Source organism: Endocarpon pusillum (genome assembly GCF_000464535.1).
Source record: "Endocarpon pusillum Z07020 unplaced genomic scaffold scaffold1818, whole genome shotgun sequence".
NCBI classification, from domain to species: domain Eukaryota; kingdom Fungi; phylum Ascomycota; class Eurotiomycetes; order Verrucariales; family Verrucariaceae; genus Endocarpon; species Endocarpon pusillum.
Window position 1 is genome coordinate 121514 of NW_006916082.1, and position 25974 is coordinate 147487.

Here is a 25974-nt window from a genome sequence, read left to right on the forward strand (position 1 = left end):
CGCCGCTATTAGCAATGAGTTTCCTTCGATCCACTCCTCGCAGTTCGAGGTAGGGACATCGGAGGGTATTGGACTGGGACCGGGACCGGGACAAGAGGAGGAGCAGGAGCAGCAACAGCACCAACAATACCAGCAACAGGGATCCCCTCTCCCCGGTTCAACTTCCCCTCTCACCGCCGCCGCTGCCGCTACCACTGCTTCCATCACCGCAATCCTAGCGTCCATCTCGTCATCTCCGCTTTCTTCCCCTCCTCCTTCTCCTCCTCCTCCCGCTCCCAGGCCGGCAGAAGCGCCAAGGAGATCCGCCCGCCTCCTCTCCCGGGACGAGAAGAGGAAGATCGAGGACACCAAGCAGCAGGACGAAGGCGTCGTCGCTCAGACCGCGCCTGCGGCTGCGCCGGCGCCGGCAGAGAGGCGCATCAAGAGGGCTAGGAGGGCTGGTCCTTCCCCTCCCCTTCCTCTTCCTCCTGTGCGTAAGGGAAAGGAGGTGGAGACGAAGAAGAAGAAGAAGGAGAAGGAGAAGAGAAGGGTGCCCGCTCGTCGTCCCCATCCTCCTGCTGCTCCCGCTCCAGCTCCAGTTCCGGGTATAGCGGTGCTCGTTCCTCCCCCCTCCTCTCCTCCTCCTCTTCCTCCTGTCGTCTCTGCTCCTCCTGCGGGAGTGAGACGGAGTGCGCGTCTACAGGCGCAGAGACGGGATGAGGGTGAGGCGGAAGACGTTGCTGCTGCTGCTGCTGCTGCTGCGGTTGCGGCTGAGAAGGCAAAGAGGGCTTCGAGGAAGGGTGGCGGCAAGGACAAGGGCAAGGGCAAGGGAACGGGGAAGGAGAAGAAGGGCGTAGTGGTAGCGGGGCGGGTGGAGAAGAAGAAGAAGGTGAACACCACTTCCCAAATTGGGGGTAGGGATATGAATGTGAATAAGAACAGGAATAAGAACAAGAACAAGAAATAAAGTGAAGGAGAGGGAAGCGGGAAGTGGGAAGAGAAGGGCGAGGAAAGGAGTATGTAACCAGAGGAGTCAGAATTGCCGGGTCCTGATCGTCGTCGAGGCTGTCCGTTATTCTGTGTCTGTATATGTGCCCTTGTCGTGTCGGGCTTTGCGTCTTGTCATGTCTTGTCTTGTCTTTTATCTTTATCTTAGGGTTGCGACGATCCAGGCGCTCCTGGTGAGGGAGATCGGAACCGTACTTCCGGACCGGGGCGGAGGCTCGCTCACGGTCGTTGCTGTGTACGGGTTTCGGATACACTAAACGAATAAAGTGGGAAATGGGAAATGGGAAAAGAGTTGAGAGATGCAAGCAACGGGTAACGTGGAACCGCAGATAGGGATTGCGAGTCAGACAGCCCTAACCAATCAACACATCGTCAGAGCAAAGTAAACCAACGTTGATGAGCGAATTTTCTCTGTTCAAAATCTGTACAATACTTTCAAGAGCAATCGAAGTCGTCCGTCAGTACTCCCTACACCATACACATGCCCCGCCTTCCCCGATTCAAAAGTTTTCATCATGGCCACCAATATGCGGTGGTCGGATCAATCACGATTGATGACCTTCAGACTCCTCCTCGGACTCAACAAGACGCCCAAGAAGGTTGGTTCCTGCCCATCCATCAGATCGTCCGTACTGCTCCTCGCCGTGTTCAACCCGCCACCGTTGACCGAGTTCGTGCTCACCCTGTCCAAGCCGCCCGCAAACGTATTCGTCGTCGTGGGCACGGCATGATACCCTCCAACCCCTCTCCCTGCACCTGCACCTGCACCGCTTCGAGCATTGCTGCTGCTGGTGGCACTGGTGGCGTCTAGGCTGGACTTGCCGAGCGGGGAATCATTCCCCTTTCCGGGTCCTAAGCCAAGGACGGCGGGTGCGGCGATGCCGAGCGATTGGCGTTGCGACATGGCGACGTGACGCTTGTAGAGGGCGAGTTGGCGACGGTAGACCCAGGCGCAGAATCCGAGGTAGCCAGCTAGGAGGGCGAAGAGGCCTGCCACTACTCCAGCGACGATGGCGGCGATGTTGGGTCCGCCGCGTCCGGAACCGCCGCTTCCATTGGGTCCGGCGCCTGGTGTGACAGTCTCTGTAGCCACGCTGCCATCACCTTGGGTGACGGTGTAGATGATTGGCCTTCCTGTCGCAAAAGGTCCGGCGGTGACGGTTTGGGCAGGCGCAGTAACGGTGGCAGATCCCATTGCGTTGCCTCCGATAACTTCTTGGACTGCTTGGGGAACGGTGTATCCGTAGCTGCCGTGCAGAGCACTGGGATCCTGTTCTTGAGATATTTGCTGGTTCAGTTCGTTGCCACCTTTCAGTGCCGCATAGTTCGTGTTCCACTTCAAACTCGAGGTATTGAAGACATATACACCAGGAGAATCGCAGGAAAGATCGGTTCCCACGTAACCACCCACGACGACCATCTGACTGTTCCACATAGTGCAGGTGTGACCTGATCGACCGGGCGGAACCGGTTGGTCCCTCTGATCGACCTGAATCCAGGTAAAACTGGGGATGCTTAATATCCACATGTCATCGTATTGTTCCTGACTCCCATACGGAAGAAGTTTCTGCCCGGCAAAAAGATGAACCTGAACGCTACTTCCATCTGCCGCACTCACGGCAGCTGCGCACGGATTGACTCGATATTCAGGGATGGAGCCGGTGGTTGCCTGTTTGTACCATTTTTGCTCAGCGATATCATAGACATCGATGACATTCATCTGCGTATACGATGTGTTCGTGCCCCCGGCAAGACCGAGCAGGATGCCTTGCTCACTGTAGCCAGGCACGTAAACAAGAACACCATCAGCACGTTCTGTAAACCCGGCAGAATCTTGCACTCCATCGTCAGTGAGATTGCGCCAAATGCCATCCTCGCCAGCAGGTCGGCCGTCGTTCACGGCAGGGTTGGAGTAGCCTGGAAAGGTAAACTCGAGGAGAGATCGAAGATATACCCGGAAGACACTGATGTCCCAGCCAGGTGTGGTGAAGTGATCGACATGACCTCCGAAATACAAGCCACGGCCTAGGTGAGGGATGTTGACACCCGATCCTTCGGCGGAGCGCTCCACCGGAACACCGTCAACGGTTCTTGGATCGGGATGTTCTTCCCATGTCGATGATGCGATGTCATAGGACCACAGACTGTATGGAACGGGAGATGCTTCCGGATTATCAGAAAATTCGCCGCCATAGAGATACAGCGTGTCTTCGGAATTCCATAGGAAACCATTGGAGGTTGGAGGTGGGCCGGAAGGTTGAGGCAGACTTTCCATGGTAGGTGAAGATATCTGCCAGCCTGTTTTAAGATCTACCGCGAGAAAGTTGTTGTCTGAGACGATTAGCCAACGCACCCGTATGACTTGGTGTCAACTCACTCCACGTGTTACTGTCCTGATTGGAGTCCCTTTTCGCCCGACCGCCATATAGATATAGTGTCCCATTAACCACTGCTGACTGGTGTGACCAACGGAGACAGGCGTCTGCAGGATTATCTTGTCGTGGTAATAATTGTGTAGGCGCACGCTCAAGATACCGTGCCGGGTTAGGAGCAATAGGGCCAGCTTCTGCGCCGATGCTAGTCGTACCAGCGTAAAACAATGGGGACATATGGAGTACAGGTATCATGATAGCAAGCACAACAGCCAAAAGGGATAGACGTGAGAGCACTGCTGCCGATGACCTGTAGTGATGCCATGTGGTGGTGGGGATCGTGCACCGTATTTCTGGTTTCATGTCTCCTTCTTCCTGCTGCTCAGCTTCACGTATGTCGACCTGACTCCGCCACCTGACACGCGAGCCTGGCCTCGTGGCTATAAGGTGCTCCAAGTTGGAAGTTGTTGTTTCTGCTGATCCATCGAGTCCAGTCTCCGTGAAGGCCGACTTGTATCGATTTCGAATGCGACGAGATGAAGAATTGGTTTCAGAAGCGTCTACATTGGAGGATTGATGTCGAGGGCTTTGTGAAAGAGATTCGGGTGGCGGCAAGCGAAAGCTGCTAAGATCAGACGAGTCTTGATCAGGATTGAGATCGATGGAAGCCATGACGGGTCGATTCTGGAGTTGAGAGATATATGTGCCGCACGCAAGATAGCAAGGCGATTAGCTTGGAAGAGTTCAAGAAATGAAAGTCATTAGTTCGTAAAAACAGATCCAATGCGGCCAGAGCGTGCAACAGAGTAATTGCTGAGATGGTGACCAGGAGCTGAAGAAGACAGACTTGAGCGGCGACGAGATAAGTCGATCACTCTTCGTAAGGACCTAGCAAATCTCCCTGAGCCACAAAAGTGGAAGATTGCTCAGTCCCGTCTGTGCAAGACAAGACCTGTTATGATGTAAGTTGCACGATTTAAGCAGGGGCACCAGGCCACAAAAGGCGGTTCGAAACCAGCAGCACGCAAACTTCGTCCAGTGGAAAAGTGGGGTTTGCAACCGGCGCCACGCTTTCCGGACGGGATTCACTCATCGCATTCACGGTCAAGGTCCAAGTTGGTAGAGACCGGCGTCGTGGCAAGGTTTCCCTAAACTGTACATTTCTCCGTTCGACGTACATAGTAGAAACCTCGAGCCAATTGTTGTTGGCCAGTGCCTTTAAGACTGACAGGGAGCCGGCAATTTCTAGTCCTTGTGTGACGTAGGACAGCCAACGGTTATTGGAGCATTGGCAAAGCCACCAGCGCCATGTTCGAGGAGTAGCTTGGAACTTGCCGGTTCTGCTCGCTTAAGGAACATTTCCCATGAAGAGATATACGGTAAAGTTGCCCAGTCATGGTAGATGAGGTGCTGAGATTCACATGTAGAAAGTAGGATTTGTATAAACCACCACTCGATGCATGGGTAGATAATGAGGGTCACCCATCTTAAGTCCAGTCAGGACGACAACGACGACTGACGACTGACGACTGACAAATTGCATTCTGACGCAGTTGCCTTTAGTACGGCACGTGGCTCGGATAAATACAGCGTAGCGGAAGTTCGCTTCAAAGAGTAGAAACTGCTTGGCAAGTAGCGTGCTGCCTACCAGCCCAGGGCATAATAAGGCAACAAGAGGCTCGAGCGTTAAAGCCGGTTCAAGCCAATGTTTCCGCATGATAGTTGGGAACCTCCATTTTCAGTGCGTCTCCGGAGCAGCCCATGCTTCTGCAGCCAACACGAACACCTTCTCACCAATCAACAGAGCAGTCTGGCTCGTAGCTAAAAAAACCGAGAGTCCTTCAATGGCGGCAGATAAAACTTACGCTGAAGGTGTTGCAACCAACGTTCTCTGGATAGATGGAAAGATCTGCTACTTTGAGATTCTTGACCCCATCAAAATTGAGACGCTCGTCGAGAACACCATGCTTGCCAATGCTGTTCCTTCTTTTGGTGGCATGCTGCAGGTACCTAGAGAATGCCATGTCGTTTCTACATGTTTCTTGGTCCACATCTTAACATGAGCGATATCTTCTCTGCTATACTCTAGCTCTTCGCGTGTCTCCTTCGCGTTACTGTTCAACGTGCTCGGCTCGGGTGGCTTTGCAGACTCGACAGGCATAGCTATTGCTAGCCAGCACCCTTCGTAGCGTTCCGCAGGAAATGGAAGAAGATTTATCCCAAGAACCCAGCTGAATACCTGAAGAGAGATGGTTTGGGCCAGCGCAAGCATTTGTCGTAGCAAGATTCATGTCTTTGGCACGAACTGCAGAGTCAAAGACAATGAGCGGGTGCATGCTAGTGACTTCACCGGCATACTTATCCATTCTTCGTGCCGTCCCTCGTGACTTGATGTAGACCCATACCATCGGAGCCATATCTCGCTTGTCATTCATGAAGCCCTGGACGTGTTAACGAACATTTAGAGCCAGTTAAAGACGACGCTGTACGTGCCGCATCAAATTCAGGGGCCTCGTAAGGGTCAGGCGATTTTATGTGGGTGGGCCCTTGGGAGAAATTATACCAAGTGTTGAATTGTTAGTATGAATGTCAAATATGGACAAAGTTGACAATTTACTCCAAGAAGTGGAACATGTTGAAGAACTTCCCAGGGGGCACGAGCATATGGTCTGTTTCGTCAGCATGGTCGCACACAGCAGTCCAAGTATGACACGCACCTCCAAACCATCCCGATATGACTGAATAGTGCATGACTGGCTTGTCCGGTTTATCCTTGAAATAGCTCTTCCATCCGCTCCCAAATTCAGGGGTCGGCCATTTCTCCATCTCTTTCAACTCTTCCTCGGTAGGACGCGCCTTGACTCCAGCTTCAATCCCGCTCGGGCCCAAAGTTCTAGTACCATTGATATTCCATTCATCATAGACCTTCTTTTGCACCTCTGGGTCGCCACGGAGGAAATCGCCAAACGACTCAGTGTTGGGCTTGGCACGGAACAGGGAGAGGGTCAAATAATGGTCTTGACAATTTAGGCCAACACCTGGGAGATCCACCAACGGCTTCACTCCAACCTTGCGAAGCTTCTCCGGGTCGCCAATCCCAGACCGTTGCAGGATTAGTGGGGAGCTCAGAGTACCGCCGCAGACGATGACTATTTCCGAGCTTTGTAGATGGTCGGTTTATTCTGTCGAGGATGTAATGGCTTGGTAGGCACTGTCTGAACACCCACCGCAATACCATCTTCAATGACGACTTTGTCAACCTTCGTGTTGCATTTCAGGTGCAAGTTGTCGTATTTTGGCCTGAAAATCATCATAATCTGAAGCCGATGCATGGGTGTACATCTTGGCGAGGTCAGCGAATGAAGTTACCCTTGTTGTAGGTAACGTGCCATAAGATTGATTGAGCTACCACCACCAAGGATGTGCGCACATGGTACGACGGCACGTAGGGCATCAAACCACTCATATGGCCGAGAATAGTAGAAGGTCGCTGTTTTTGAGTCAAGTCTGACATGTCAGCTTCCCATCATGAAGGAGAGATTGGGCTGGAATCACTTCATGTTCTTAGGGTAGATCTCCGGCTGGTAGACCCTGTTTTGTTAAGCAATGCCGCAGGACATAAGAAGCATCTCCCTCCCTCCATGGATTGTTCAGATTATCCTCGCCTGCCTCGATCAGAAGCACCTGAAGGCTGTGATCTAAGTTGGCAAGACGTCCTGCAGGAACGCAGCCAGCACTGCCAACCCCCCACAATGATAATATCGACTTTCTTCATTTTGGAGATCGCAGGTTTTCAGACTGAGGAACAATAATGAAAACGAAGGAGAGAGAGCAACGAGCGCCAGGACATTTAAAGAGCACAGAGCCCTGCATCATCAGACGACCGCTTGGGGAGTTAACATTCTGTGCCTGCGTCTTTTCCAGATGTTCTTGCTCCGACCACATTGAGGACCGAGCAGCCTTTCTCCACGTACATGCGTGAGAGTACTCCTCCTCTCCCTCTACCGCAGCTTGAACAATGCTGCGGGTCAGGTCGTAGAAGGCCAAATATAGGCTAGAATCTTTCCCTTGGCCCACATTGTGACACAAAGATTGGGGGATGCAGAGGGTTAGACATGGGAAAGACGGGAATCAGCTGCGAAATAAGCAGGGTAGGTGAAAATGTGCACACATACAGCAACAGCCAATGGCGAAATATAGAAATCACTCTGCATTAGCCAGAAGAGCCGCTAACATCAGTGAATCAAGTAGTCACGTCAGAACGTCAGAACGTCAGAACGTCAGAAACGGGAGGTTATGTTGATATGGTTCCTAACATAGTCGAATCATATTGCTTCTCCATCAATGAACAATATGGTATGACGGCCATACGTGTGTACATCTTTCAAAGGCCACTAGCTTAACTCATAAACCCAGACGAAGTTTCCACAGCGACCAGGACGAGAGTGCCTATGGATTGCTGTGGACGATGTAAGAGGCGTCTTGCACGTTGACCAATGCTAGTGTAAAGGGGACGGACGTTGTAAAAGATACCATAGCCATCCTCGTCTCCATGGGGTTCAAGCTGTGCTGGAAACCAACGCTATATCCCGAGAAGAACTTGCCCAGAAAGGTCTCGAATAGGACTTCACTGTTGTAACACATAAGAAGACGAACGGATACTCGTGCATATGCAATATCCGGTGCATTAAGTTTTGTAATCATTCTTGTCCGACCAAGGCCGTGCACCAGGCCGGATCACTTGGGTGATTGGCAGGCAATCCCCCCGTGGCACCATTCGTTTCCATCCTGATCTCGATTGCTTCCAGTGAGCCTCCGCTCGATCAATGAGGGAAGCATACCCACGCAGCCGCCGATACAGGCAATACATAGCTTTCATCTTCAATTGGCTTCTGATTGAGGAGGGTCCTTCCAAGATGAAGAAATCGACTCGCGTCAGCAACCAATTGATCTTCTACCAATGCCCTGGTTTGACTCAGTGAATGTTGTCAGATGTCTGCCGCTATTGCATCGGTAGCTTCGTGACCTTGAAACAAGGATGAAATTGATGAAAGCGGACCAAAGAGGTATTATTGAGGCTGTAAGTCTGTAGTTTTGTACCTGCTCGAGCCGCAGCTGATCAGCCAGCTTGTTGTCGCCTCTCGTCCAGTATCTGTTTTCTTAATTCCTCCACGGCCACCTCTGCCTCAAGAATTCTTCCAATACTACGCCTCCAAGTCTCCTCCAGACCCGTCATTTCACCTCTAGAACCTTCTTGAGCTGCTTTTCTAGACTTGTTGACATTTTCCGTAGCAGCCTTGAGCCCCTCCAGCTCTTTCTCGAGTTGAGCTAGGATATTTTCCAGTTGGGAGTTTCCAATTAACCAAGCATTTTTACCCAACTCTTCCAGTAATGATAGATTCGATATTCGTCCTGAAAGGTAAATGCTCGAGGTGTACGCCTTTTGCAACGACCGCTTCCAAGCTTCGGTATTGTTGTCATCAGAAGGACCTTCTGGTTCCTCATAGCGAGAAAGATCAACGCCGCCTGTAATCGGTTGCCCAACGGCCTTCCTTTGGAGCTCCTGTTGAATCAATTCGGAAGCATTGAAATTCGGTTCGGGAGGTATAGAGGGATGAAGTGTGCTCCGTGCGTCCGGAGGTAACTCTGCTGCTATTAATCGACTGATTCGGGTGCGCTCTTTCTCTGAGACATCATTATCAATATCTAGAAGAGATTAATCGAAGGGTTTCATATCCATCAATTCGCATGATGCTTACATGGAAGCGAGTCGTGCGACTCTTCAATCAGTGGCATAGTACTTGATTTTGAAGTCACAGATCGAGTAATGGTCAAGTAACCGAATCATTAATCGTCAACAATCTGCTGTGTACCAAGTACTAGACGGAACATGCCGAGAGCGCAATGCCTACTGCCAAGTGTTACTACTATGCAGACATTAAGTATTCCAAACCCCATTTACAAGGTTCTTTCATCTACACTATACTAAGATTCTCATATAAACTATTCTTCTTCGTTGAATTCTGTGACTTCAGTAATCTAGAAGTGCCTGCTCTCATAGATAATGCCTCATGAGCTAGTAGTGCAGCAGCATCAAAAGATGTGGTTGCGGCAAGATCCGGATTGGTTTCCAAGCTCTTCCGCCTCCAGCAGCAGCAGGAATAAGGTGAGCACGAAATGCCTGTGGTATCTATCCAAAGAATGAAGAGAATAAAACGTGTCTGGTACTGCACCCTACAGAAACCCAAGCTTTCTTACTACATAAGGTGAATAACGCGGACTCGGCTGCAGGGAAACCTGATCAGGACGCCCTGGTTCGATTATAAATGGTCATGATTACAGGTAACTTACGATTTCAAACCCCATTCCAAATGTCTTCCTTGTCAATCTTCGTACTCGATCCTTCCCTGACAGTTTCTCTGCTGGGCAAATCATGAAAACGCTTGTCTCTTCGTAGATGTCCTAGCCAAAGTCTAGCTAGGAGGTGCACATTTTAGACAAGTCGCTACATCGAGGCCATTGGGCTTCAGCCTCTGACCCTCTACGGGTTTTATGGTCAGCGCCGTTTGCGTTGGCCTGTTCACGAATCGCCCCGTGTGCTCATCAAGTCGCTGGCACAAGAACGTGTGCTGCTGACAATGGCAGCAGAGCTCGTCGAATAGCGAATCATATCTCCTCCACAACATGGTCACCATCTTCAGCATGAAACCAGGGAGGCACCATTGCACACTTTCTGTCAGCAAAAAAACGCGTATTCGGTGCATGCAGATACCCGCAAAACTGCGCCAACAAACCGTTGAAATCCTTGGAATGCAAATTATCAAAGCGGATGGCTGCGATCGATGCCAGATGGGAAAGGATTTTGACAGAGCTTGGGGCACATATATGAATTTGAACTCGGATGACGTGGTAAGCTATCGTCAATCCAAAACCGTTCTTCATTAGCAACTTCGTCGAGGCTGACCATTAAACCTTCAAAGATTCCGTGGAGATCCAATGCCCAGTGAGTCTGATTGGGGCAAGAACATCGTGGACCAAGGTGTGGCCGCTGCAGTCAAGCACCTTGTCTTCGATTATGAGCCGCCATGTACTGAGATGACGTGTGGGAAGGTCAGCATGAAAGCTATGGACAATGACTATCGTGCACATCTTGAATTCTTGGGGTGCGGTAAGAGCACTAAACTTGAAGGAGGCCGGTGAGAGACAGTTACCGGCAGTAAAAGTACAAGGTCGGACAATGCCTCCAAGAAGTAGGCAAATTTGAAACGGCTCCTTTCATTGACGCGGAACGGTTTATGGAGAACTTGCCGGTGAAGGACGTCGCACCCGTCTTCGGCGGATGCGCGTTCCTGCCGGATGAAGGAAGGCAACCTTTCACTCAAGATGCCTCGGAAGGGATGGAAAGGGGGACTTATCGTGGCTTAGTGTCTCATGTGCCTTTGCGGATCTGGTGCGTGGCATCCTTCTTGACCCTTTACACCCATGAATGTGGAAGGCCCGAGGCGATGCCGTCACATTAGTTTGGGTGGCCCCACCTTAGCAAGGGGTAGGGATGGGGATCTCTGACGATAGTAATGTCAGCGGGCCGTCAAGAACCCCGATTACACCCTCCTCATAAATCTGCTAAAAGCGCTAGTTAGAATGTTTCTATCGACAGGGTGTAAAGAAGAGGAACAGCTATCCACCTATCTGTCGTACACCGGCGGTAATTGTATAAGCGTCACACGACCACTGAGACGCCAAAGAATACAATTCTCAGAGCATTATAACGGATTGATGCCCGAAATCGTTAGGAGATGGTCATGTAGAACATCTTGACTGCGCGGATTTCTGAGTCAGTGGTACTTACTCGCCCTTTGATGCCAGAGAGGCGGATAGCCAGTATCTACGCTACTATTTTCACATTTGAGGCTTGCATAACGTAGGGAAAGTCCGACGAGACCACCAGTTCTTGGAGACCATGGCACATGACAATCCATATGCTCTATCACGACTCAACAGGTACCCTTTTACAATCACCACGCGCTTGAGCAATTGTTCTAAAGTGTCTACCGATATGTCAGCAACTGTATAACCGAGGCTTTCGTCTCGTCGTTTTTCATAGACCCATCCCTGGTCCCACCAAATGTCACATAGGCCTCTAGTCTTCATAGCGTTATGTAACTTCCCTTCGTATCCCCAAACACGGCAACATCCGAACAGGGTAATTCATCGAGTAACCTCCTCAAACCTTCCTCCGCTCATACTCCATGACCTTGGCACAATAATCCGCCTTATCGCCATCGCTGACCAACTCGACCACATGCAATGCAGCATCCAAGCCGGAGCTGACCCCGCCCGCCGTCACGATCCTCAGCCCATCCCTGGCCAAACCCGCATCGACGAATCTGCGACCACCAACCACCTCCGTCTTCTTGCCAGTGTTGTCCTTGTTGCAGACCTCGTCCAACACGTCCAAAAACATATGATGCGTCGTCACCGTCAACCCAGCCAGCACGCCCACCTTACCCAGCAGGAACGCCCCTGTACACACCGACATCAAGACACGCTCCAGCCCGGTACCGTCCTGGGGCGGAGCCAACTCGGCAAACTCCCTCACCACCCGCAACTCCAGCCCATCCGCCTGATCGGCCACCTTCTGCACCACGGCGGGCGGCCCGCCCGGGACGACCAAGATGTGGTAGCTCGGCAACGTGTCGAGCAGTTCCTCGATCAGGATGCTGGGCTGGATCTTGAGCGGGGCGGCGTCGCCGGTGGGGATGGGCACGTCGGTTGCGCGGCCCGTGGTGTGGATTTCGAAGATGGGCTCCGGGGCGGCGCGGTCGCGGTTCCAGGTTGCGTGGGAGAGGGCCTCGATGGGGCCGGCGTAGTCGAGGATGTCGGCGTTGGGGAAGAGGAGGACCGCGACGCGGTAGATGGGTCTGTTGTTGCTCGTACTGTTAGAGGACATCTTGGCTGAGTCACGTGAGGGAGAGGGTAGGATTGTTTTTTTGGTTTCTTGCACCAGATCATTCGATGGAGGAAGAAAAGATCTTTAAACAATCATTCTTCCCAATGTGGGGCAGACCATCATGATTTTATGGAGGGACCAATCCATAATATGCTCAAATCTGCTCATCTTTGTCGCTTGCTTAGTAAGTTTATTCGAATACGTAGTACAGAATTTGCCGGTATCCGAGATACTGAAATTGTGGCAAGGCGGCCGCACCGTGATGCATTACTACCACAGACATCCCAGCCACCACAGCGGTGAACTGTGTTATGTAACCCAGCAAACAGTACTAATGATTTACTATTAGCAGCTAACGATACGTCCACCGGCACACGGATTGTACGCGTCCCGGTGACCCGGAGCCACGCACAGTTCCCTTCTGACACGCACAATACGGACAAAACCGTCCAGGGTACTCCTACCTTCGGCAGGGCTGGCTCCTTCATACCGGCATGTCAATCGCGCTCATGGTTGTTGGTACTTGGTGCTGCATGAACTGGTGCTACGAACTGTGGATCAGCCTAGATCCACTTGTCACACCGGCTGTGGGAGGATACTTAACCTTCATTGTCTAAAAGGTCATTTGGAAAAGGTCATTTGGAAAATGTTGCTGCTCAAACGACGCTACTAATACGGGACTTGTTGGGCTCAGTAGATTTTAGGTTTCAAGGCTTCTCCGAGTTGCCATGTGAGCCAAGCTGTGGTCTCTGGTCCGCTGCCGCTGACGAAGATGACGATAACCGTGTCGCAATTCGTCGTCCTTGCGGCGCTAAATTGATTGAGGCAGCACTGGAAAAAGGTCCTCTTAAAGCGAAGCTTGCGGGTAACCCTTGGTCGAGAGTGGACGAAGCACGATTGTTTTGTGGACGCGTAGGCCTGCTTAGTTTTTGTGAAGTGAGATGTCCATTGGGACATCGAAGTTCCTTAGCTGTGTCTCGGTCGCCACAAATGGTAGAGCCCCGTGTCTGCGGCCGAAGATGACAGTTCGTGCTGACTTGAGACAGGAGGTTGGTGCTCCAGCGGTCGGCCTAGTTGCTGGCTCCTCTGGTGGCGGCGGTGCTGGTTGTCATCTTTGGCCTTTTGTTGGGGCCCAAGTAAGATATGCTCGGCTGGAGGTTACACTTGATACTAGGCAATCTGAGGATGGCCATGATCGAAACGGAGGTCGGAACCCTGGTGCTCGGTAGAGGCGGGTGAGACGAACGTGAAATCGAAGAATCTTCGTCTGGCGTTGCCGGCATGTAGCTTCAAACTGATGCTGTCTTGAATCCTTTGCGGGCCACAAGATACGAGGAGTTGATACTCATGGCTGCAGTGCTCCGCCACTGTAGACTCTGCCAGGTCTGACACTGAGTCAGAAGACAGGAACATGTTGAAAGCATCATCGATCTGGTTGCCCAGAGGCTGATCCAGCATCATGCCATCGTTTGCCGCTTCACAGACTTCTGTGGTCTGACTCTCGGACTCAAGAGAATTTGATGTCGGCGTCAACCCTTGCTTCACATTCTTCGGAAGTCCCAGAGATCCTGCCGCAACAGCAGCTCCAAGCTGCTCAAGCCTTTTACGTATCTTCTGTCCTGCTGCCGTCAGTATCCATGTGGCGAAACGAAGGACGGTCACTGTCTGCTTGTGTTTCCTCTGAGAAATGCGATTCTATAGCCTACGTTGCGTACTCGATTCCTGAACCTTCGTCCAGTCTTCATCGTCTTGGATCGTCGACTGCGCCATGTTACTCAGGGGGCAACTGGCCCACCCTAGGGTTGCTATAAAGAGGACGTTTGTTCCCTCAGTGATCACCACGTCAACGGCATTTTATGTTAATACTGATGGGCCGAGACGGAGACGCTGTGCAGCTGTGGTTGTTGGTCCCTTGGTCCAGGCTAAGCTGAATTCACGCGAGCCCGCAAAAGACGCCACCGAAGGCATGAGAGTGTGATTGGTACATCAGTAGTAACAACATCTGATACCAGAATCATACGGGAAGTAACGGGCCAAAACCAACAGGAGTGTTGTACCAGCATCATCTGTACCTGCTTCCTGTTGGGGATACGCAAAAGATGTTCGTGGGCCCCATATTCAATCACGATGCGACGTAACATTGCGCATATCGTGATCAGGTACCGGCTGTTTCCCGTGTCAACGCATCCTGTGCCGCTTCGTAACTATATTATGGGGGTGTGCATCAAAAGTCTTTGATATACGCTCACTGATACTAGCTCTTCTCGTATGCCTAGAAAGCCGGACCAATCATAGATCGTGTGGCACAAGATCTGCCTTCTGGGAGTCCTTTAACGTCACGGTGGCCAACCCTTCCCTGTGATGTCGATCGTGACTCGTGATCACCTTCAACAGCAGCAAAGAGCGGGCTGAATAATGCCATTCCTTGGTGGGACTGATCCTACAGGATTCCATGCACAAGTTTGCAGAAAATGAGTTATAGTGCGCAGATTATAACTTTTCAACCACAGTTGCAAAGCAAAGCCGACTAATCAGCCTTTCTCACACCACCAGGGGGTGCAGGAGTTCATTTCACCACTATTTTTTGGAGAGGCCCCAGGTTGTGCCTATAACCACTAAAATGTGGGGTCCTACTGCACAATTTAGAGCCTAGGCAGAAATTGTGGTGAAATGAATTCCTGCACCCCCTGGTGCTGCAGGTTGGCTCCTTAGTGTGGTGAAATGAATTCCTGCACCCCCTGGTGACACTACCAGGAGGCTGAAGTAATCGCGAATTTGTAGGCTAAAAACTAGCACTGACCTAACATTATTCGGGCCTTCCCGGTAGTACGAAGTTAACGAGTCCCCTAAATGGATCAAACCCCTGAAAAACGTATTTTACTGCCTGTGTGGTCGGCTTCACACTAAAATACGCCTTTCCACAGAAAAGGGATACATCAACCACTCCGCCAAAAGGACAGCGCCAATGGGTTTCGAACCACACTTAGTTGATGTTCCCTCACTGACTTCCACGGCACTGAGCATCGGTCTTAGTGTTGTCTCTTTTTGTACCGACCTGCTAGTATTCTGACGCGACAGCATGCAGAAACGACTACATGTAAAGGACAACCCTTGGATGATGTTGACACCGAACGGCACACGCGCCTTCATGTAGGACTTCGGGATAACGAAAACCCCATGTCGATTCATTATTTGCTTATTAACCTTAGTAGGGAAGCTGACAACTGTCATCCGGAGTCCATCACGTGGAGTTGAGTCATCAACCACTGCAAAGTGGCCAAGGGTTTGGAGCCGCTTGCGCAACGCACGGCACCTGGTCAGCCGCATTACGATGAATCCCGCAGATATGGCTTTCAGTAAGGACCTACTCACACTTCTCAAATCTAGCTCTTCAACGGACTTGAGCTGTCGATTCAGACGTGAAGCAGCTCAATGATGGCTCCCACAAGCGAGGCTTTAAGCAACAATGGCCAACCCACGGAAGCGGACCTGCTCAACCTTCACAAGGATGATCTGAGTGCACAATCGCTTGACCTGAAGGACCATCATGGTAAGCACGCTTTGGACATTTTTGGAGAGGCTTGTCCTTATGTTCTAGTCAACTCTTGCTGACGGTTCTATGCTGCATGTACAGTTTCCGCCAGTCTGGGTCTGTTCATCATACATAATGTCGTCCGTCGAAATCTCCTAGCATGCTTCGAAAATGCCCAACAAGTGAACGCAAGCAATATAGGCGCATTCGGTACTTATGTCAATTACACGATGTTTGTGCTAGAAGACCAGCTAGACGCTACTGACACAATCTGGTTCCCTACGTTTGCCAAGTATAACAGTCGCTTTGGCCAGCAAATCGCCGCGCATAAGGCGCTGAAACCCAAGATTCAGGAGCTTAAGCTTCTGCTCCATCCAAGGAAAAGCCTGTAAGCTTGGAGCAATTGCCAAAAGAGCAAATCGCAAACGGCTTCCGTGAGCTTCATGATCTTGTCAATCACGAGTATGATAAAGAGGAAGAGCTGTCAAATAGCCTTGGGCATCGAGTACCTATCGATGAAATCCAGAAGTTGGAGAAACAGCAGGGAGCCCGCCGATTGGCTGCTGTCAAGATATACGGACACTTTTGGTGTGCGGTATACCTTTTAAGAAGTCTCAATCCAAAGGAGAGGGCCATCTTCCCGCCCGGTCTCCCCAAGGTCGTGGCGAGTGGCATGATGACGGCTGGTGCTTTTCAGTTCAGAAAGTACGTTCATTATAATCTGCCCACTGCACACTCAAGGGTTTAGACTGAAGCTGACATCATACGTTGAAGGGAGTTACAGTTTGCGCCTAAATTTTGAATGCAGAAGCATTTTGACGTATTGATTGGCTGGATACTGAGCATGGACCTTCTGTTCTCTGCAAATCATTGTTGCCCCGGATCTCCGACATGGGTGCTAATATGTGAAGCTCTTGCTGTAACAAGTGTCATAGCTTTTTCCTGGTCACCTGAGTTTCTCTGCAGACAGTAATCAGTTGGTACACTTACAGCCTCCCATCGGAAGGCCGTATGATCCTGCATCCAAGGTATTTGACTTCTTGAGGCTAATTCATATCATAGGGCGTGATCAAAAGCATCGATGCCCCTAAGGAGGCTCCCACCACATTATCTCGTCACAAGAGGTTGACGCCTTACAAGCATTTCGTCTACCCTAGTACCCATGTAGAAACAGCCCGGCTGCATCGTCTATCGCACCATTTCAATTGAGGCTGTATGTGACCTGACCAGAGGCACACGTCTAACCGCTGAAGCTCTTTGACCAAGATATTACACAACGGCTAGAAGATCATGGAGCAAGTGATTAGTCATCGCATCTGATAGATGCAATTTTACCGTCTGGGCCCAATGCTCAATTGTTCTCTTCTGTACGAATTATTCTTAAGAGTGCATCCATTTTTAACTTACTGTTCTTCTCCGAATTATCGTTTAGAGTGCAGTCGAAATCAAACCCAAGATGGGCCAACATCATCTTTGAGTTGGACCTTGAGCGGAATCTGTTCGATATATTCCCACAATACCTCATACGTTGGTGATAGTCTGAAGTTACGCTGCGGGCATCATGGCACTACCAATCGCAATCACTCGTATTATTCCGATGCAGGACGCCACCATTCTGTCAAGACTGCGAGTTGCGTATGTCTTTTCGAACTTGAGCCTGCTGGGCATCGGCTTCTACATATATCTACGCATCACGAGAATTAGTACGGAGCGTTCCTCTTGGAAGATTGGTTACAAGAGACTTTGTGTTGGCAAGCTTCCAGCTGACAATGCCGCACGGGGACAAAAAGGCCTCGACTTCAAACGTTTCCCATCATACAGATCGACACATGTTGGACGGCACGACCGACATTGGCTTTGGAGGCATTACAAGAGTATCTCACGCAGCTTTATTCTTCTTTGGAGTGCTCCATCTGTATCTAGGCAAATCGAAAGTCCTGGTCCTTCAGACACTGCTGCCTCTGTCCAGATTCGTGAAGAGCAACCTTTTCAAGGTACATGTACTCGGGCGTCCGGCGACTGGACCGCTTGAAAGGCCATGTAAAGATGATAGTATACTGCAGACAATCAAGAAGCAACGGGGTGCGGTCTGTTCCCCGCAAGAAAAGAAGAAACTCAACGGTAGCAAGATATTCGTTGATCAGAGGAGCATGGGCTCATAACCTACGATCAACAAAAACGACACAATCCTGGGTTCGTCCGAACAATTCGAGTCTCGAGGCATGCTAAATGCCAGGAGATTAGACATACTACTAAATTCAAACAGCTATAGCTCCACCCATAGCTCTAAATGGACTCGGACAAGGAGCATTCTATTTAGCAGGCCTTAAATAACGTTGATGTAGGTCTACTTGACTCTATACGCAAGGCTGCGAGCTATTCCGACGTGCTGAAGTCAATAGTAGCCTATTAACGCGTAGGATGACCCTGTTGAGTAGAAACTGATCGCATTTCTTAGCGCCTTTCTGTTATGTGCCCCAAGCATGCCAAGCGCGTACCCTGCACACAGTATGAGAGCCAAGAGGACTCTGGTTGGATTACGCATCTTCTTCGTTGTTCTGCGCATTAAAGGACTTAGGAGGATCCTCTACTAGATATCCTTCTTTTTGTACGGAGTACATAGATTCTAGTTCTTCGCGCTCAATAAGTCAATCCATTGAACCCCTACTGTTCTATTGCCCTTGCACTCCCCTGGGATCCTAACAAGAACGCGTAGAATTCATAGGATATTCGCAGGATAAGCAAGATTTGCAGGATGAGCAGAGTGAGCGTGCTGAATAGCGACAGGGGTGCTGACAAGGAAGTGTTTGTAAAGAGGACGTTTGGTAAGAAATTATGATTAAGGGGTTATAAAAACTCCGCCTGATACCGTAGTAATCCACAAACATGTCAAAGCGTGTCGTCTTGTAGCATCTACGCTAAAATTGCAGTGCAGGCTTCTGGGCATTGGATGGAAGAGGTCGGAGTCTCGAGTCTGTGATATTCAAGCTAGAGGGCTGGGCGCTAGCACGTGACTGGCTTGGCATAACTGGCCAAGCCATGTCACATGACACTCTTTCTATATTGTTGTAGCTACTCGTAACTAGAAAATCGGACACCTTCTTTACTTCTGATTTCACAAGTCTACAGAATAGCGCTGCCGCAACTTTAAATGATTTGAAGTATGCTTTAGCGGAAGATTTTGCTGTAGTCTTAGCAAGAAGAACAAAAAAAATTTACTCTTTCTTCTTACTTCTTCTATAGAACCCTAATGCTTGGGCCTCAGACGTGGCGCATACTGAATTAGTAAGCAGCTTAGCCACAAGCACGTCTGAAAGGAACTGAGGCAAAGTGGTTACTGGGGTCGTTGGAAGATGCCTAATGCTGACTTCAGCTGACTACACGCTAGCCTGAACCGGTAATCAACCGCTTCGGCTGCACATCAACATCCGCTACCCGGAGTATCAAGTCGTCCTGCATGGGCCTACTCCGTCAGCTTCAGACCTCAGCCCCTGCGAGTCTCTGCCTAATGCAATCGATTGATCGAGGCCCGTTGATGCTTAACTAGTGATTGGACCTGCATCCAACTAGGTCTCGTGTTTTTGGGACCCACTCAGGCAGCCATTTACGGGTTGGAACAGGCCTTTGCAGCCTCTTTTTGCATACCTTGAGCCTTGCCATACTCACATAGACACCTACTGTAACCGAAAGGCTTGATCAAAAATCTGCCCTCACGGAGGATCGCTCTACCTTGGCATCAAATCACTGAGTCTGAAATCATGGCGCCTCTCTCACAAACGATCCTCTCTTTGGCACCCTATCACCTCATCTCATGGGGCACACTGCTCGGAACCGAGCTGTATCAGGTACTTTCAAGGCTGGAAGACATGTCCATTCGCACGCTAACCACGTTTCCCCCACCCTTCTGCAGAGCTTCATCATGACCAAACTCTGCTTCCGCTATCTGCCACGCCCTCAGTTCACCAACCTCAACAAACATGTCTTCCCCGTCTACTTCTCCCTCCAACTCGGCCTCGTCCTGCTGACCGCGGCGACATATCCGCCCCAGAGCCTCCTCTCGCTCGTCCGCCAGGGTCACTGGAGCGAGTATATGCCCTTGGCGCTGAACGTGCTGATGGCGGCCCTGAACGCCGGTGTGTACGGGCCGAGGACGTTGAAGCTGATGGTTGAGCGCACACACCAAGAAACCCGAGACGGAGCACGCAAAGCGAGACCCGACGTTCCGGCTCAGGACCGCGAACTGCCCGAACAGCAGCAGACCGACACCGTCGTCTCGGACGCCATGAGACTCCTGAAACGCACCTTCTCGACGAGCCACGCCATGGCGATCCATCTGAATATGATCGCCATGATCGCCACGGTGTGGTATGGCTTCTCGCTTGCTTCCAGGGTTCAATTCACGCTCGAATGACTATCACCACCGTCAAAGAAAAGAAATCCAAGGGCGTGATGCTCTGAATCATCTGCTTCCCACGTCCCGCAGGCCTAGTTCAGGCTGGCACCGCTTCGAGAATCTCTTCCGTGCAACACCTTCTAATCCACCAGTCACATAACAACCTCGTTCTCCCTTCCCCTTAAGCAAAGATTTTCCCACGAAAACCAAACAAACTTGCCGCCCCTTCCTCTTACGGACTCCACCTAATCTCAATTTGGCAAGCTCATCAACGGAAACCGATTCCCTCTATGCCACCTTTGCTCTCTCTCTCGCTCTCGCTCGCTCTCCAGCCACCTGCTATCGTTCTCTCCTGACATATGAACTTTTTCGAATTAGCGTCGCTGATAGACGGAGGGGGGCGGAGCGGTGATGTGACGTGCAGGTCGAATGGCTGGAAGGGGCCAAATCACGTACGATGGCTCGCTTGGGGGTTTACCCATTATTGAATTCTATGAAAATGAGATAGCCGTTTTGGTGTGAGAAAACCCCAAATAAAGCATCATGGGGGAAGAGGGGGGGAAAGGGGACTTATTCCCTCACCGAGCCACTTAAATCCATTTAGAAATACAAAGAATTGTGCCTGGGACACGTAATACACCGGGACCAACCTTCATTATTTTTTCTCCGTTCCGGATTGGTAAGATCATTTCAAGAACGTATATGCTGACTGACTACCTTGGCATTTAACTCCCTCCCCCCGGTTTTACTTCCGGAGCCTCAACTCAATGCCAGTGCCCCCCTACGGGCCCCCCCTCCCATCTCTCTCCTCCCAAATCTTATCCACCACCAACCTTTCATCCGTCGCTCGACAGAGCTCTTCCCGCTGCTTCCGCGTGCGCTCCTTCGCATTCAGTCTCATCGCCATGTGGATATCGAGCATGCTGAACATGCGGATGCTTTCCGAGCCGAGCAGGTCGGGGATCACGGCGTCGTCGATGAGGATGCGTGATCTGGTGGGGTGCATGGCAGAGATGATGTGGCGGCGCATGCGGATGTATGCGCTAGATGCTAATGTCAGTGGACGGAAAGCCAAAGACGGGAGGAAGGGAGGGAGGGGGCCACGTTTGCTTTTACCTATCCGGATGGTCGTGCAAAATAAAGCGGAACAGATACACATCGGCGTATTTGACCGGCTGCACCTCGAAAAAGTCATGCGCAATAAAGCTTACCCTCCCCTCTACCTCGTCCGGTAACCCGCTGCTCCGGGTAACCTCAACGACACCAGCCTGGTCCTGCACCAGAAACCTCAACCGGGGAATCTTTTCCGCAATCCGGGTGCTGACCTGGCCCAACCCGCCACCGACATCCACAATCAGCGCATCGGAGGGCAGTTCTTCTTCAAAGGGGTAGATATCCTCCGTCAGGCATCTTGACCATCTCGCTCCCCGCCATCCCCAGTGCGAAGCGTTCCCCGCGCTTCTGATCAACGCTGCTGTAGTAATCGAACATGCCCAGCTTGGTGTTGAAGGCGCGGCTGAACGCCGAATCTGCCGGGTTATCGATGGTTTGAAATCCATTGTCGCAGAGCGTTTCGAGGGAGGGGCCTGCTGCCCGCAGTCCGTCGTCGCAGCAATAGTGCACCAGTGCCGCGATTGGGGGAGCGAGTCATCCCGCCGACACGGCATTGTGACGGTATTGGCCAGGGGCTACTTCTTCGCCCCAGAGGCGCTGCGTGCACACGCGCAGTACCCGCTCGATGATATCTCTCGATGCGCCGGTTCGTTCGACCAGTTCGTCTAGCGAGGTAGGTTCCTCTCCTTAAGCGATGTGCTCGTACACGTTGAGCTCGAGCGCGATCCCGACGCAGGCCGCATCGACGAATGCCATGTTCTGATGCAGCCCCCATTCTACCGGTCCATGGACCACAGCCATCAGCTTGGCTTCCAGACGGTTCTGGTAGGTTTCGACGGAACTGAAGATGATTTGAGTGAGGACTGTTAGGTCTTCCGTTTGGGAGGCTGTGATTATTCTCCCCCCGTCTTTTAGCTCTCCGTTTCAGGTTTCCATTCTCTGTGGCCGTGACTACGTCCGTGCCATTCTTGAGATTTTCACCTTGCAAAGTTGTAACTGGCTCTGTACCATTTGTCCATTCTTCGACTTGCATGGCGGTGCTTGCTTTCTCACCCTTCACCGGGCCTGCCGTTCGTGGGGCTGTATGGTCTATTCTGCTGCCATTGGGCTGGTGGTCTTCGACATGCGAGGGTGGGACCGCTTCTTCGCCATTTCCTAACTCTTGGGTATTTGTGCCGCTACGTCTGATTTGGCGCCGTTCGTTAGATGCTCGGTCCATGTGGCAGTCGGTCGTACGTCGCATTACTCAGACTTTCAGTCTGCATAGTGTCTTCCTTCGTGCAATGTGTAGAGTGATGAGTCTGGAGCGGTGTGCGTGCTGGAGTCATTGGGCTGTTGTTCTTGGGAATGCGAGACTATCACCACATCAACACACTTTTGGGGGCCTTCAATGTGTGTTGCTGTAACTGCTGTGACCGCTGTGACCCCATTTGACTCCACTGCGAGAGACTCAAGTCGTGGTATGTAGGGAGTGAGATGGTTCTACTATTACCCTGTGAGCCAACCCTACGCTCTTATGTTAGACCAGGGGAATGAAATTCATTCATGGGAGGTACAAGCTGAGACTGAGATTTTGCCTGAGTGAGTATCCCGACACGAAAGGAAGCATTCATTGCCCAGAAGTCAAAGTACTTATCTTCCACATCTTAAGCCATATGCTGCATCCAGATGGATCTGGAGTAGTCATTGTTGGTTTCTGATGGAAGACTTAGTCAGGATAGCATTCCCCAACTCCGTCTAAGGCTTGTTATCGAGTGAGATGACTGTAGATTTGGCGGAGTCAGCAGTATATGGAAGCTGGTTGCCCCCAAATACGAGCGGGTTGCCTGCCTTGATTAGTCTCTTAAACAGTACCATCACGAGTGTCAGCCGCTATCGTGATTGGACGTCCGTTGCAAAATCTTCCGAAACATCCTGCTGTCAATGCTGTCGACAGCCAACACGCCCTCGAGTAGATTCCGCCTCACAGCCATCGTGAGGTTCAGGTTGCATCCGGCATACAGTGTATGCATACGAATCGCCCATCAGACCGCCGTTCCACCGTTTCCCGTGGACCCTGCTTCAGATGTACAGGTGAACAATTTATGACAAAAGTCCTTGACCCAGGCGCAGCCAACGGCCCCCATGCCTAGTACGGTGCATTGCGAAAGTGTTGCGAATCCTTGGCGGATGTGCGGAGTTCAAGTTCCTATCAAAGAAAGTAGGATTTACTATGTAAAAGAATCAACTTTGTTAATTAGAATCTGCAGTATTATTTATCTGTATCAGAAGAACCAGGTGAAGCTCAGTAATACTTTGACATAGAAAACATCTAAATAACTTGTCTATTTATTAAGCCCCTATCAGCTGTTTCTGTTTGAGGGCGCAGGGAGCCAGGCAACTTGAACTTCGCACATCCGCCAAGGATTCGCAACACTTTCGCAATGCACCGTACTAGGCATGGGGGCCGTTGGCTGCGCCTGGGTCAAAGTGGATGTGGAAGACACATTAAGGTTTTCCGAGCAATCTATTGAGACGCGAAGGATTTTGAGCAAGGCACCAGGCCGTGATATGGTTTGAAGCTAGCTTAGACGGTTAAATAAAAATGCACACCATGAAAAGTGGTCTGGATGAACTTAGTAAGTCATGGCCAAAAGGGAAGGATAAGTCTCGGCATGATTTGAAAATGTCAAAGATCCCACCAGCGCATGATATGATACAATAGAGGGACATGTTTTCCTGAGCGCAGCAATGTGCACGTTTTCCGTATGACAAGTCTGGGTTACACCAGGAGTGGCTCAATGCAGACCAAACGTGTGTGAATGAAATGTCAATAAGGCAACTAACTGATCCTGTGAAAATCCCTTCTCTCCCTTGAAAACCAACATGAAAAGCGTATGACCACCTCTAATAGTCACAACATTCTATCATCATCTTTCTCGGTCCCACCTGATCAATTTCTGTATAGACGTCAACATATGAGAACAGATCGTCCACCTTTCCACCATCCCCAGGGTAGACTACAAACAGCTGCACAGCAAGCGAGCAAATAGGGGAGACGGTAAACACCGAGTGAGATGGCTTTGAGGTAGTCTTTTCAGAGTTCGGAGTGTTCATGCCAAGCTGTATGAGCACCTATTGGCCTTATGTCTCTCCAGGACCAAATTTCACTGTGACGCAGGGTCACTATTAAAGCAATAATACCAGCTGCGCAACACTCTACTTGGTGCGGCCGAGAAGTTTTGAATAAATGGGAGCGTTCTGACGAATAAAGGCAACGAATGCTTCTTACAAGAAATAGAGAGCTCCTCTGAACCACAACCTACCTTGTCGGATTTAACTTTTTCCAGAAGATGCAGGGTTATACTGGGCGCGCCGAGTGGCTGTCTAATTGCTTACATAAATGCTCATCTTTTGCCACGCAAAGCTGCGGGTAGCATGATAAACTCCGTCTCAAATCCCAACAGGAGGTTGAAGTAGTAGTCCGAATATCATACCTTTTCTGATGGTGTGGGGGTCACAAGAGATATAAGAGACAAAGAGAATCAGAGAAGAGCCAATTCGGGCTAAAAAAACATACAATAAGTTACGCAGGAGAAACTCATCATGATAACGTCCATAAACAATATAATGTCCATAAAGAATAGTACTGAGTAGGAAATAGTTATGCTTCATTTGTAGTACAGTTCGTCTTTGGGTTGTATGCATATTAAGTGATAAATTCACCATAAGGAACCCTAACAAAACGTGTTGAATGGCATGTGTATGGGTTATGATTGAGTAGATGAAGAAGCTAAGTCTACGTACAAGTTGGGATAAGATAAATAGCAAGTAGTGTGCCAAGGCTAGCCAAGCGCTCCTTCTATGCCCCTCCTATGCTCCTGCAATGTAACAAAATGGCTCCCCAATGCGTAGTAGTAGCTCACCAAGTGAAGCTCCTGATAGTCGCGTGTGTTCCCTCGCCCTTGAAGGCTCAGCTGCCGCAACCGGTAATTCAGCCCAGGGACAATTTTGTGTGAAGAAGCTAAAACCCCTGAAGAAGAAAATCACAAATACTGTGTGTCATGGGCTACATGCGGAGTTGTTCCGGCTGATCTAGATCGCTGCATCGCTTTGATTGTATGTACCGACTTGTGTGGCAATCCCGCATGAAGATGACTCCTCAGCGACTCTTCTGGGGTGAACTGGGTGTAGTCAGTGGGGGGTACATCAATTAGTGTAGTTCAAAACCCACAAGCGCTGTTCTTTTGGTGGAGTGGTTGATGTATCCCTTTTCTGGTGTCACTCTGGATTTTCCTCTGCTCGGCACGGGATACTACGACGCGAGTACGCTAACCACTTTGAGTCTCCCTTGGATAAGTTCTCAGTTAGATCTTATCCCCAATCACACCACCTACCACTGTCAGATCCATCCATGCTGCCCTTACCAAACAATTGAAACGCTGCTCTATCGAGACTTCGCGTGATCCCGTATAGATTTAAGAAGACCACAATTGAACGGTTAAAACGGGGTCATAGGGACTTATTAGCGCAACTTTCCTGTCAAGAACGCCGGGTGTTCCGGATCGCCGAATCTCATATCCCTGGTGCAATAGCTGACATGAACTATTGAAGTCTGCAGAACTCGTTGGTTCCATATCATCGCCCC

At 50.5% G+C, this 25974-nt stretch overlaps 8 protein-coding genes across 8 annotated transcripts; 2 read left to right on the plus strand and 6 right to left on the minus strand.

Annotated features, from left to right (window-relative positions):
- Positions 1-1528: 1528 nt before the first annotated feature.
- On the minus strand, positions 1529-4031 carry EPUS_03108 (uncharacterized protein; the record flags this gene model as incomplete). The annotated part of the gene is made up of 2 exons (XM_007802858.1): positions 1529-3318; positions 3365-4031. The coding sequence occupies 2 exons, from the start codon at positions 4029-4031 to the stop codon at positions 1529-1531; spliced, it is 2457 nt and encodes an 818-aa protein (XP_007801049.1).
- Positions 4032-5470: 1439 nt separating this feature from the next.
- EPUS_03109 (uncharacterized protein) lies at positions 5471-6691 on the minus strand (the record flags this gene model as incomplete). Its single annotated transcript, XM_007802859.1, has 5 exons — positions 5471-5800; positions 5849-5870; positions 5977-6028; positions 6077-6508; positions 6595-6691. The coding sequence occupies 5 exons, from the start codon at positions 6689-6691 to the stop codon at positions 5471-5473; spliced, it is 933 nt and encodes a 310-aa protein (XP_007801050.1).
- Positions 6692-8478: 1787 nt separating this feature from the next.
- EPUS_03110 (uncharacterized protein) lies at positions 8479-9155 on the minus strand (the record flags this gene model as incomplete). The annotated part of the gene is made up of 2 exons (XM_007802860.1): positions 8479-9065; positions 9119-9155. The coding sequence occupies 2 exons, from the start codon at positions 9153-9155 to the stop codon at positions 8479-8481; spliced, it is 624 nt and encodes a 207-aa protein (XP_007801051.1).
- Positions 9156-11583: 2428 nt separating this feature from the next.
- On the minus strand, positions 11584-12309 carry EPUS_03111 (uncharacterized protein; the record flags this gene model as incomplete). Its single annotated transcript, XM_007802861.1, has 1 exon — positions 11584-12309. One exon carries the CDS (start codon positions 12307-12309, stop codon positions 11584-11586), a length of 726 nt encoding a protein of 241 aa, XP_007801052.1.
- A 1170-nt stretch (positions 12310-13479) lies between these two features.
- EPUS_03112 (uncharacterized protein) lies at positions 13480-14079 on the minus strand (the record flags this gene model as incomplete). Its single annotated transcript, XM_007802862.1, has 2 exons — positions 13480-13928; positions 14025-14079. 2 exons carry the CDS (start codon positions 14077-14079, stop codon positions 13480-13482), a joined length of 504 nt encoding a protein of 167 aa, XP_007801053.1.
- Positions 14080-15744: 1665 nt separating this feature from the next.
- EPUS_03113 (uncharacterized protein) lies at positions 15745-16233 on the plus strand (the record flags this gene model as incomplete). The annotated part of the gene is made up of 2 exons (XM_007802863.1): positions 15745-15859; positions 15944-16233. The coding sequence occupies 2 exons, from the start codon at positions 15745-15747 to the stop codon at positions 16231-16233; spliced, it is 405 nt and encodes a 134-aa protein (XP_007801054.1).
- A 3527-nt stretch (positions 16234-19760) lies between these two features.
- Positions 19761-20252, plus strand: EPUS_03114 (uncharacterized protein; the record flags this gene model as incomplete). Its single annotated transcript, XM_007802864.1, has 1 exon — positions 19761-20252. One exon carries the CDS (start codon positions 19761-19763, stop codon positions 20250-20252), a length of 492 nt encoding a protein of 163 aa, XP_007801055.1.
- A 763-nt stretch (positions 20253-21015) lies between these two features.
- Positions 21016-21901, minus strand: EPUS_03115 (uncharacterized protein; the record flags this gene model as incomplete). The annotated part of the gene is made up of 2 exons (XM_007802865.1): positions 21016-21277; positions 21351-21901. The coding sequence occupies 2 exons, from the start codon at positions 21899-21901 to the stop codon at positions 21016-21018; spliced, it is 813 nt and encodes a 270-aa protein (XP_007801056.1).
- Between the last annotated feature and the right edge of the window lie 4073 nt (positions 21902-25974).